Genomic DNA, 13,897 nt, shown 5'->3' with positions numbered 1-13,897 from the left:
GGAGTCCTTGGTACCTTCAATTTCCAGCAGCTTCCTGTGTTCACTCTAGCATAGCATACAAATTTCATTTTTACTACATGTCATACTGTAAAATGGATTGAGAAACACAGCTCTGATTGTTTCAAGAAAATGTCCATTTTGTTATGTTTCTAGTATTATGAGCCTCAGGAACCAACTTTGGAAATTAGTTTATCTGAGCTTTTCTACTTGCATTTACCTTCAATATACAAAGAATACCAATATTCAAGTGGTTAGAGGGAGGTAGGAAGACATGAAGAAAAAGGACGGTATCTAGATATCTTTGTTATACATGCTAGATAAGTTTTATAAAAGTTTCATGCAACTTAGTACTGTAAATTCAATTATATAAAGCGCACTGAAAAAATTGCCTGTATAAGGAATTCTGTCATTTTTTTCTCTGTTAAGCACAGATCCTTTTGTAAGAGAAATATCTATCCTCTAACACTTCTAAGTTTTTTTTTAAAAACTAACCATACTTATATGACAAATTAATAATGAATATTGTAGCAGCTACCGTCTTACAAACTGCTGTGGAAATTTGTTATAGAGAGGTGTAACCAGGAATAATTTTTTAAAATATCACCCAAATAGTTCACATGATTCAATTAATTCAGTTAGATTGTAGTGGGTTTGTTCAGTCCTGAAACATTTAACATCAGTTAGCAAATGGTAAGTTTTGAGGGGGAGAGGGGAGATGTTTTTCTTTTCTAAGTTTTAGAGTTAAAAAAACTTTTTTAGCCCATTTCTTTATTTTTACCTCCCTTTGAACTACTCTTAGAGTTTGAAAAATAACTCTGCAAGGCCTGAGCAGAGGTGAGAGAGATTCTGAGGCTATATCCCCAGCTCAGTGGGAAGGAGTCACAAGACACTAACTGTTGAAATGAGTACAGAGTGAGAGTGACATCACAAGTATGGTATATTTGGTCTAGATACACTTGGTCCCCTGAGTCTTGTGAGAGCTGACTGACTTTAGGCAGAGATGTAGATACTTCGTTATTGGTTCTAAATGAATCTGGTACAGTTACAGTTAAAAGAACATGCATAACTGAACACAGAAGGCTATCACCAGTACAGACTTTATATAACTAAGTGGAGTTCCCTTGGTATAATTATTATGTTTGGGTGATCTGGTTCTTAGCTTTGCAGACTCAGAAATTCTCTTGTTACTGTGCATAAAGATATTGAATTTTAGGGAACAGACTGGTGTTGGGGAAAAAAATGCAACAAACAAATAATAGCCAGAATTAAAGTTATTACTGTGTAACAGGAAGAATAATCATCATAAACACCAGATACTTGTGTTTACGGATAAGTAACTAGAAAAATATCTACTCATAAAGGGAGTTAACAAGGAAGATTTTCTGCCTGGGCTAGACTCAGGTAGAGAAAAAAAAGACTTCCCTAAGAAGTTATAAGCATAGGCCTACCTTCATGTGGATTTGACGTTATGCTGGCAGGATGATCTGGGAACCCGCAAGCCAAGAAAGTAAGAAACAAAGTGGCTCCTAAACTGCTTGGCAAATGCAAGCATGAAACACTCTGAACAGAGGGACTCCCAGCAACTACACAAGGTTTCCTCAGATCAAGTCCTGAACTCACAATCTAGAATTACAAAATACACAAGGAAATAGTTTACTAAGAGAAAGAGTCAGGAGACAAAAGAAACACAAGGATTATAAGTCCAAGGAATTCAAATGATAGATTTATCAGATAGAGACTATAAAATAAATATGTATAAATGATTAATGACTCAGATCTTTTGTACCTAAGGTATTATACACACAGCCATATGAAGAAATATGCTTATGAAATTTAAAATTCATGGAGAATTGAACATTAAATTAGACACAAATGAAAAGTGAAGAAGTTAACTGGATTATAGATGTGAAGGAATTATCTAGAATGTAGTACAGGAGGAATAAAAACTTGTAAAAATATGAAGGAGAGAGGTAATTCAACATATATTTAATATGATTTTCTAGAGAAGAGAATAGAGAAAATAAAGAAGAGGCTATCAAAGATATAATGGCTGATAATTTTTCAGAACTAGTGAAACACATGAATCTCCAGACACAGGACATTCAAGGACTCTGAAACAGGATAAATTTAAAAGAAATACACACTTAGACATTTTCTAGTAAGATTGCTCAAAACCAGAAATAAAGAGATCTTAATCTTAGCAGCAACCAGAGACAAAAGATGACTTACAAAAGAGCAATATTAAGCCAACAGGGGGCTAATATTTCAAAGTGCTGAGATGAGTTAACTAACAACTAGAATAAACTACCCAGCTAAACTGTCATTTAAATATGAGGCTGAAATAAAGACATTTTCAATGCCTGGAAGAATTTGCTATTAAAGGAACCTCACTGAATGAACTTCTAAAAGATGGTCCCTAATGGGAAGGGAATTTAACACAGAGGAAGAGAAGAAATTCAAGAAAAAAAAAGTTTGGTGAGGGAGCATAAAAAAAAAAAAAATCAATGTTTTCTCATCTTATTTCCTTTTCTGTGGGTGTGGAGAATATGTAGGATTTACTCTTATTACAAACATTTTCCCAAGGGTCTGTATATAGCAGAGCTGAGTATGACTTTGTATTTTAAAGATTTAAAAATACTTTTTAAAAGGGAAAGTTTTATTGTTAATGATTAACAAAACAAAAGATTGAGAGTGCCTATTTCCAGATTGTAAGTTATCATTGGTTTGGGTTTTTCCTTATCATTTTCAGCATGTTCTAGTTTTATAAATGAAAATATTATAGTATTTTAATTGGGAGTAAACTACTTTTATAAAGACATTTAACAATAATTCTTCTTTCATTTAGATCAAATCCTTTTTATGAACCTAAACCAACTCCTCCTCCAAATAATTTGATAAGTCCAGTTCAAGAACTGGAAACTGAAAGGAGAGTAAAAAGAAAAGCCCCAGCCCCACCAGCCATCTCACCAAAGACAGGAGGAGTAAATGAAAACACAGTTGTGTCTTCAGGAAGAGATCTCTCCACTTCTCCTAAGGTAGGAGTTTAATCTTAGTAAAACATGTATTAGTGTTTGCTTGTTTTCCCCATGCAATTTAATTCAAATTAAGAAAAGTCATTATTAGCTATTTTTGATGATATAAAAGTAAAATATAAGTAAATCCATTATACTGCAACATTGTATATACGTTTGGGAGTCTATAAATCTATGGTACAGTATGGATTGGATAGTTTGGGTTAAGATTTGTTTTTAAAATGCTGTCTTGAAATCAGAGGAAGAAAGGCATTGTGATTGTAGCATTGGTGCTTTGAAGAAAGGATACTTTAAAACATCTAGGCATGAGAAACAGCTTACTCTAATACAGAGGAAGAAGTAGAAATCATCTTTTGATAAATGTACTAGAAAGATTGAGGCTCAGTGCAGAGAAATGCTTTGCCGAAGAATATCAGTATTGTCATTTTGGTTTATGTCAGATTACAATTTTGGCCTTATTGTCATTATTTTTTAGAAACATTAATGGATAATAACTTAACAGAAAGGTAAAGCACAGTGTTGAAACAAAGTCTAAAGCTTTTAAATGGTTTGACTGCAAATAGTATATCTTTCATGTGTAAGGTAGAAATGTTGGATTTAGCAACTTTTTTTAGGTAAATAACTCATGACCATACTCATGAGTCTTTTGTTGTTGGTGTTGTCACCATATTACATTATTTAATTCTCACAGGTAGTTAGGGGGGAAATGAGATAAACTTGACCTCAGAGGGATAAAGATCACGGGTTCCCCAGCCAGTAGACAGGATTGGAACTGGCATTTCCATTAATTATGCGCTATCTGGACCATATTCCACCTCAGGTGCCTGGGCTGCTGCTTTTCTCAAGGGCATCAAGTTTCAGTAGTTCCTCTTGGTTTTTATAGTTCATTCTGTGGCTTTCATTAAATGCCAGAGTTCTGAAATAGTTTATTTGTTTGCTTTTATTTTCGTTGTTTTAGAGGGAGAGTGAGTGAGTTCACTGAGGTCCTCACTCTGCCATTCTAGAAGTCAGTCTACAGGTGTGTTTTTATACCAGCTGTTTTTTAACTGTGTGAAACTTTAGGAGGAGCAATTAGGACTAAATTCTGTCTTGCTATTGTCTAGGGAAAGTGGAGGTGGGGTCTATAAATGAAAGCAGCAGATAGAAATATAAAGCAAAGGAGAGGGTCAATTCCTATACCCATGAGAGCAAAAATAAAGACAGTAACTGAGGCATTAGTCAGAATCAAGAAGCTTTGTAGGAGCTTTATCCATTCTAACCATCAAGAATGCCTACACCTGTCCCTTGTTTCCCTGAATCTCTGCTCCGTTGCCTACTCCCTGACCCATCCCCCTTCTGTAGTCCATTGGAGTTTGAAGCTAATCACGAAATCCTAATCCCTTTATAGGGGAATGGAAAGGGACTTAACAGTACTTTATTGTGTGCCAGGCAATGTTCTATTACTACTTCATTTGATCAGAACAGCCTAAGAAATACATACCATTATCTCCTTTTTACATATGAGAAACTGAACTTTAGTTAAGTAACTTGCTCAAAGTGATAAAACTAGTATTGACAGTGCCAGGATTAAAATTGAGGTCTTTTGAGTCTAAAACCCACGTTTCCCATTGTGCTGTTCTATGTCTAGAGAGGTATTTCCAGTTCCAAGTTGGAACTCTAAATTCTTTTTTCCATAGAAACATGGTTACACACGGTGATTAGGTTCTGTAGTAGTAAAGTATAACATAGCTATTTTTTATATTATTTTGAGGATAGTGTTCCATTGTAGACACATTGTGGAATAAATGATGTTTATGGAGAAAGCTGAGCATTTTACCACTATGCTTCTCTTAGAAAATGCCTCATCATGTTCAGACACAGACAGTAGAAACACAATCAGTCATATCCACAGTAATCTGCTGATCTGGAAGTTAGTTTGGATAACTCAATTATGTGAAACACAACTGTCAAAGATTAATTTAAAAAAAGATTGCTGATATATTATTAAATGAAAAAACAAAGTGCATAACAGTATAGTATGATAGCTTCTGTATGCATAAAATTTTATTTAAAAGGCTTTATTCACACATATATATAGACACACATACACGCTCATATACCTTATGGAAGGAATCACAAGTAACTTAATAGTGGTTACCTTTGAGGAGAAAGGTCTTGGTGTAATGGCAGGTACGCACAAGATTGAAGAAGCCATTTCTTTTCCTTTTTTACCTTTCTATGTTGTTTAATTTTTTGAACTTTATAAATGTTTTTCTTTTCTTTTTGTTTGTTATACTCAGAGGTTACTGAGTAATGAGATCATGGATCTTTTTTGTTGTTGCCTTTTGTGCAAGATACCAGATGACATTTCCCCCCAAAAATTCATCCTTCAGAGTAGAAGAAGTCACTCTTAGGTTTGACAAGTGGTATTAGTTTGGGGGTGGCCTGGGGTTCCATCAGACACCTCAGTGTTGTGCACTGGAAACCAGGTATAGAGGCTTAGCAGCAGGTCACTAGGCCCACTGTTCCACTTCCATAGCACGAATCTTTTTATTTTTTATATTTATGTAAGATTTCATTTGAAAAAAAAAAAAAGTGGACCATCGCCAAACCAAAAAAGAAAAAAAAGAAACTGGAAGCTACTAACTACACAATTAGGTATGAGATAAGGAAGAAGGTTAGAATCAATGGCATACTGACAATGATAAAAGATGATAAATGACAGCTGAGAAAGCACAGTGGTATGGGGCTTATTCATCGTAGGAGTAGACCTGTATATATATCCAAGTAGTCCTGAAGACTTTGCAGTATTAAAGTTTAGTAAAATAATTGACCATTTTGGCAACCTTGAGTCAACATGAGAGTCTTATTATGCTTTGTATACAATATTCTGTTTAGGAAGGCAGGAAAGTGTCATAAAAATATTTCCATTAAAATTAGAGTTCTGATGCTTAAAAAGGTATGCTTCTTGGTCAGTTATTCTCCTTATTTGTAAACTGAAAAGGAGGCAACAGTTCGAATAAAGCTTTTGAAAAAAAAACCGGACTCAAATTTTAGTTGAATAATAAAAGGATATTTACATCACAGTTGTTTTAGATAACAAAATGCCAAACTGCACTCAATGGCAATTGACTGCAGAGGCTATTCAGTGTCATAGAACAAGTGCTTAGCCAGATGATTAATTTCCCCCACCTGTCACCTGAAACTACTTATTTTTAAGAAAATTTATGAAAAAGAACCAAGACCAGGATTTAAAACAAAGAGATAATTTTATTTACAATATTTACAGTATTGTAAATTAAATTCAAACTACCCCCCTAAAGGCAGTTAAGGACCCCTCATTGTTATAGATCGACATACCCTCACTTCAGACCATTGATTTCTGCATTTGTAAAATGAGGAGACCATGAAACTTTTTAAGACAGCTTAGGACAAAAGACCAATATTTAGGGAAGTAACCTGACATTCAAAGCACAAGCATGCAATAAAATAAAATGGTAAATTTGGCTCAGTGGTGGCTGACCACCATTTACTGACTGTGAATATAAGTTAATAAGTATATAAGTCTGAATTCCTAGATATGATTCATGCAATTTAGTATAAAATGCAAGTCAGGTTATAAGAGCTTAGGAACATAAGTGAAATTGTTGCCAAATACATCTGCAAAGGTATATATTAAGCACTGTATACCCAATTCCATAAAAATCACAGTATTAACAGCCAACTATCAATGACAATAAAGAATTCAAAAGAATTACACTTACGCTTATGATAACATGGAGAGGAGTCTCCCTGCACATTCGATGATGAAATGAGCCTGGTCACGTGGAGAAGGGCTCACTCAAAGATCCTGATTAGTACAGCTCCAGCGATTGACCATGATACTTCTGTCCACTTACTCCATCTCTAAAAGTGGAAACCTCATTCATATCTCAAGACCCAGCTAAGTGACTCAAGCCCTCACTCATATTGTTACCTCTTTCTAGAAAGCGCTGGTAGAGACCCAAGTTTTATACTTGGATGTTTTTGAGTACAGATTGCAGAAACTGTGAGAAGCCCAGGGTAAACCAAAGTCAGAGTTACACACAGTAGTCCCCTTGATTGATTCTACCAGCAATTTCAAACCACAAAGCAAACACCCTTTTCATACCCTTTATACATAAAGGCCTCCTTCTAGAAAGTTCTTTACCTCCATTTCTGTCTGTGCAAAACTGTGCAGAATGGTGCCTATGGGCCATTCATGCTGAAATACAATAAGCACACAACCAAACTATTAATTTCCTCACATGTAAGTTGAAAATGCCTCACATCTTCCAAAGAAAATCATTAAAAGATGAAGATCAAAATTTAATTGAATACAATACCTTACAAAATAAAATGCTAAACTGCATTCAGTGACAGCTTGCAGAGGGTGAGATAAGGGTAAGCTTAACTTACCTGTAAAGTTTTTATTTACTGGAATACCTTACTTACCAGAATACCCTGTTCCTCAATAATACAGAATAAATAGGGCACAGCTGTATGTATCACCTGTTCTATTGGTTATTATTCTTTTGGTTATGACTAATAGAAACAAGCCATTTTGTTGAATTTTTTTTTTATTAAGCAAAAAGGATAACTTGTTATGAAAACACAAGGAAATTTTTGCAGAACTGTAGGTAGAAGATACAGCTGGTTCTTTCAGACTGCAAAGGGCTTTTAAGTGGGTTACTGCTACTGTGCATTTGTCAGATTTGCCCCATTTGTGCACCAAAGCTGAGATTAGAGACGAGGCAAGGCAGTGCCTAGAGCATAAGATTTAAGGAGGCATTCACTTTTAGGGTGGTGCAGATGCAGAGTCTTCATTTGCACCCCCTGTGAAGAGGTGTCTCCTTAAATTTTGTGCCCCAGGAGCCTCTCTTGCCTTGCCCTAGTCAAGGCCCTACAGTGCACATGTCCAAATATATTTTAGAATTGACATTGTAGGTGCCAAAAAAAAAAGTTTCTCAGTAACCTCACCAGTAATGCTATGCTCTGAAAACTACCGTGCCTTTTCAGACAACATTGTATTAATGTAGTAAACTGATTTTGAAGGGAATACTATTCAACTTTTGATAGCTTGGGTTTTTTGTTTGTGGTTTTTGGTTTTTGTTTTTGCATTCTACTGTACTGTTTCTAGACTTCTTTCTGCTCAGTTGCAGAATTTGCCTCTTGATTTTTCTGACTGTATTCAGTGGAAGAGAGAAAATGTTACATTTTGCAAACCATGATTAGGGTGCTTGCCTTTTGAAACAAATTTTGTAGAGTAATTAAGTGTGATTTTGAAAGGTTGGTCTTTTATATCACTATATTCCTGAGTAACTAAATAGGTGCCTGTTACAGTTTTCCAGTTGAGGATTGGGAAAAAAAGTGCCACCACATAGAAAAAGAGCCTGAATAAGGTAAATAATTTGAGCACGTTAATGACTCAGTTTGGCATGTTTGCTAAAAGCTTTATGAAGGCTAAGGAGTTAGCAATAAATGGTAAATTGAGTGTTATTGATGTATATTGGCAGGATCACTTTAGGGTACATTACTGATGATAAATGTGAACGAAGCACTGATTAGCTCACCCTTTACTGCATGAAGAAGAGGAATATATTTAGAGCATTTGAACAGATTCATACAAACTATGACAGAAGCCTTCTCAGTTCCCAGTATTGGATAAATTTCACTCCATAATAATAAGAAACAAACAAAAAGAAAGAAAGAAAGAAAAGAAAAGACCCACAACAGCATGCACAGCAGGGTCAGGACTAGGGTGAGGCAAGAGAGGCAACTAGAATGCATAATTTAAGGAGCCACTAACTCTCAGGGTAATGCAAGTGTAAACATGGCACTTGTTTAAACCCCAGAGTTAGTGTCTCCTTAAATTTTGGCAATAGATGCCTGATTCATAAGTGGACACTCACAATGTTATGCATGAACCTGAAAATGAACACCTCCTTAAATTTTGTAAATAAATAAATAAAATTAAATTAAATAAACTGGTCAAGAAAAGGGGACTGATCCTAGCATCAGAGCAAATGACCTTCTGTAAAACAAACTTAGCACAGAAACAAAAGTTTTTTTTTTTAAAAACTTCTAATCAGTATTTTTAGTGTGATTTGACTGGACATTCTATTAATAAATTAAACAAGAACAAGTACCAAAAATAATGATCTGAGACAAAATATTAATATGGGTGAATCTAGATTAATAATATATGGGTTTTTATTATACTATATTTGCAACTTTTCTGTAGATTTGAAATTTTTCCCCCAAAAATAGTAAAACGTAATCATTTGAGAATAGGAAAGATCTCTTGGATATGAAAAAACATAATTTTCTAATTTTAAAATTATAAACAACTGATATATTGTATTGCAATATATATTGCATATTCTGCAGTATATTGCAGAACATCAAATTAATGAGTTAGAAAACAAACTTGAAAAATTCTCTTTAGAATTCAAGGTGAAAAGATGAAGAGGTTAAAATTATGGGAGGAAAAATAAAGAATAGAGTCAGGAGATTCACTATATTTATAGTAGGGTTATAGAAATAAGAATAAAAAGAGGGAAATAATTTACCAAAGAGAGAGAAGAGAATTTATATGCGCCAGAGAAAGATTTGAGTCTTAGATTAAAAGCACTCACAAGTACCTGGCAAGATGAATGGAATGAGATCCAAACCTAGACATATTCCGATAGTACTTTTAAATTTCAAAGGCAGGTTACTTACAAAGGGAAGATTTCACTATCAGATGCTTTTATAACATTAAATGCTGGAGACAGTGGAGCATGTTTACATAATTAAAAAAGAATGAATATCTGTAAAAGGTTTGAAACACATCAAATATATAAAAATTCATGATTTTGTAATGTTAATACCAAAATAATTGACTTTTGAAGTTGCTAAGACACCAACTCATTATTGTGTAAATTGATAAATAAAGGAAAAAGATCAAGTACTCATCTTGACTTTTCTTTATAAAATGTATTTCAAGGTAATTAAATAGTTGGTGAGGGAAAGTTCTTCCCCATAGAACAATTTTAGCTATGAAATACAGATAGACTGATATCACTGGAAAACTCACCATTTCATAATCCCTAATGAAATAATGGATCTAGCAACAGTCAGCATGGCTGATAAAATCATTAGTGAAAAGGTTTTATAATAGATGAATGGATCAGGCTGATACTTAACTGTAGTGATCTGTAGTGATCAATCTTAATGTAATTAAGAGTAAGGCAGTCAGGCATTTTGTGCTTCCTGATACATTGCAATAGCAAGTATATAGGACTACCATAAGTATACTTGCCAAAGAATTAAACTGAGATCTAGTCAAGCCACTGGTTATAATAACTACCAGTTTACAAGAAATACTGAGGGGTAGAGGAGCATGTTAAATGACACCATGAAGATGAAATCAACCAAAATGGAATGTGGGAAATTCCTTAGTAACTTTTGAACTTGCATCCACTTAATTACATATTCTCGAACCAGACAGAACTAACTTTGAAAGAACTACAGAAAGAAACAAGTAGTCCATATCATAGTGAGAAATTATAGCACATCTCTCTCTATAACTGATGGAATAGGCCAACTAAAAAATATCAGTAAGATTTAAAGACTCAACAATTTTGACCTCATAAAATACTACACCATAGAATTCATTTCTTTACAGAGAGTGACTATATTTTAGGCTCTAAAGTAAATTTTCAACAAATTTCAGAGGGTTGGAATTATGTTTTCTGCCCAAAGTGCAATTAATGTAGAAATTGATTTAAAAAAAAAACAATAGCTAGAACAAACCCATATATTTGAAAATTAATATATATACTTTCAAATAAACTATAGGTCAAAGAAGAAATCATAACAAGATAAACTATAAATCCAATAAAAATTTTTGGTTTTACTACTTGATGTGTTGATGAGGAAGATATTTATAATCAAATTGAACTCCTTTAGTCATTTCTATGATGGTTTTATGTTTACTTAAACTTCTTGCTTGGCACTGTTTTTTAATACAAGTCCTAACTTGAAAGGCTTGAAGAACAAGCCTGACATGCTTGAACTTGGAGAAGCCTCAAAAACAATCACAGTACAGTTGAGTTAATGGAGCAACTAGATATCATAAGATGGCTTAATATTCCTTTTACTGTCTGTTTCCATGGCATTCAAGCAAGAGTTTAGGACATATTTTCAATGGTAGTAGATATTCTTTAACTAGCTTATGTACAGGAGGCCAAACTACTGTGGGATATGTAAACTCTTTAATACCTGGATTAGCAGTTGTAATCTAAGGATTAATATATACACTATATATTGTCTTCTTTAGTGCCATTTTCATTAAGGGTGTGTGAGCATATTCTTTGCAAACCTGCATGTAGTTAGATCATTACATTAGGTCTTAAGTGTGTAACCCAGGAATCTTTTGTATCCTTTAAAAAAAAAAATTCTAATATCGCTCAACATAGTGCTGCAGAAAGAAGACTTTAAAGTTAGATAAACCCCTCTAATAATGATCTTATTGAAAAGCAAAGCCAATAATTGAAAATACATTGTGAATAAATTAATAATTCTTTGAGAATGTAAACTTATAAAGTATTTGATACTTTAATAAGTAAGTTTGTAGTACTACTTTACAGTAAAATTTATATTTCTGTTCTAGTACTAAATTCCACAGTTTGGGACCATTCTCATGCCCAGAATGCCTCGTGAAGCTCAGAAATAATTGTTTATCTGTACTACACCAGAATTTCTAATTCTATTAGAAATTATTATTAATTTGGATAAAAATGTATTAATTTGGATAAAAATCCTAAAGCTATTTCTCCACCCCCACCCCCACCAGCAGCAGTAGATGCTATTGAAGTGGAAACTCTTTAGTGTTTGTCTGCTTACCTCTTTACTGCTTTGGAAAACTTAGGTTTTAACATAGCTGGGCTTTTTTTTTTTTTTTAACAAGGACCATCTACATTTAACTTCTTATATTAAACCTCGTAAGTACACAAAACAGAAGAACCTCATATAATTGAGTGATCAGTATAAGCAACAGAGTTTATTTTTAATTTTATTAGAAAACAGTTTATTCTTTCATGTACTCACAGTAACTTGAATTATTAAACAGAGATCTTCATTTGGCCCAACTTCAATGTGCACTTAAGATTTTCACACAAGGTAAGAAAGTTTTTTCCATCATATATTGTTCCCTTTATATATATTTGTTTAAAACATGTTAATATGTTTAATTTACTTAACAAAACTTCACCTTATACAGCAGATGTTACCTTCATTTCAGCCCATACTATTCTCACAAATTTAGAATTGACTAAAACAAATAAAATCTTTTTAATATAGATGTTATTTTACTTATTCGCTTTTTTTCCCAGAAAAAGTGTGCTTCCTATAGAACACCTCTAAATTTTTTTGGAAAGAAAAAATTACTTTAAAATACATACTTATTTAATACAACTTGACATACCATGTCCTACGCATTACCAATTCTGTATTAATAATATTTGAATGATGAGGCTTTAGAGTATACATAACCAAAGATGTTACTAGTATATTTCTTAATTTTGAAAATATTAATTCAGACACACGAGAACTTTATAATTTCCATGAGAAGCAACCATAACTTTGATAAACGTTAGCCATAAAAAGACATTCATGGAAATTTTTAAAAGATAGTTTTCAATAGAAGTGTCATTTTTATATGACTCTGAAGTCAAGCTTTTATTTACTCTGAAGGAAGCATCAAAAGTAGTCTTACACTAATTCTTAGCTTCCTAACACCTCAAAAGAAGGCAAAAGCTTAAATGAACAGTATAAGGTTTGCCAAATAGTTCAAAATAAAATTTCCTTTGAGTGCCATAATTAAATTTTATTTATCATTAAGACATCATTAGTAACCTGATTATTTTCATTATAAGAAATACTCTCATATATGTACATTTGTATAATGTTTTTAAAGGGTATGAGATGCTAAAGTGCTGTAAAATAGAATCTGAAAACTTCTCAAGAGTTAACCTCTTTTGATACTGGGTTAGAGACAGCAGTCATTTGGAATGCTACAGCAAGCAGTTCAGCAGTACTCATTGCTACTCTTACTACAATATGAACATGAAATAAAAATAAATTATTTATCCTACTAAAATCATATTATTTATCTTAAAATTTGCCAGGACAAGGAGCAGTGTATTTCCAATAAATATTTGTTAATGATAGGTTTATTGATTTTGCTTAGGTGAGAAATAAACCAATTCAAAAATGGATGAAACAGAAAACAAAAAGAATAATTATATTTCTTTTTCTAAGAAAGAAGTGTTATATAGAAGTGGCTTTCAAAGTTTTTTTTTTTTTTTTTTTTTTGGATGGGGAAGGTGAGGTTAGTGGGAGTCCACTAAACACAAAACATCTTAAAAGACATCTGGGGACATGCCTGTCCTCGTGTGCTACTTCATACATTCATTTTTTATATAGCCCTTACTCTATGCAAGGAACTATACTATGAACTAGGAGGAAAAACATGACTAAGACGAAGTCTTTGTCTTCCGCTATCTCTCAACCTACCCAATATGGCAGTCACATAAACAAAAAGTATGATACAGTAAAATTAGGGCTATAATAGAGATAGGCTAGAATTCTATAAGACCATTAATGAGAGTGTTACTTTATACCACGTTACCTCTTTTCCAAGCACGCCTCATTAGAGGTTAGGAACAGGGAAAGTGTGTGAGTGTGTGTGTGTGTGTGGTATAGTGTGAAGTGTAGTGTAGGGTAGTGTATTGGAGGTGAGAGAGGCAGTAGAGATCACAGTTGATCTGAGCTATTGAAGGACAATTAGAGTTCACTAGATGAGCAAAGAAAGAAGGAGAAGG

General features: G+C 33.5%; 1 protein-coding gene across 11 annotated transcripts in view; it reads left to right on the top strand.

The window, feature by feature from the left end:
* EHBP1 (EH domain binding protein 1) overlaps positions 1-13,897 on the top strand; it is a 336,395-nt gene that overhangs the window by 162,312 nt on the left and 160,186 nt on the right. For all 11 annotated transcript variants that reach the window (XM_036872669.1, XM_036872664.1, XM_036872662.1 and 8 more), the window contains one exon: positions 2,846-3,035. In XM_036872669.1, coding sequence (XP_036728564.1) covers positions 2,846-3,035 — 190 coding nt within the window. The remainder of the gene's footprint in view (positions 1-2,845; positions 3,036-13,897) is intronic.

The sequence above is a fragment of the Balaenoptera musculus genome, chromosome 13, assembly GCF_009873245.2.
Source record: "Balaenoptera musculus isolate JJ_BM4_2016_0621 chromosome 13, mBalMus1.pri.v3, whole genome shotgun sequence".
NCBI lineage: Eukaryota > Metazoa > Chordata > Mammalia > Artiodactyla > Balaenopteridae > Balaenoptera > Balaenoptera musculus.
This window is presented reverse-complemented; position numbering and strand designations above follow the sequence as displayed.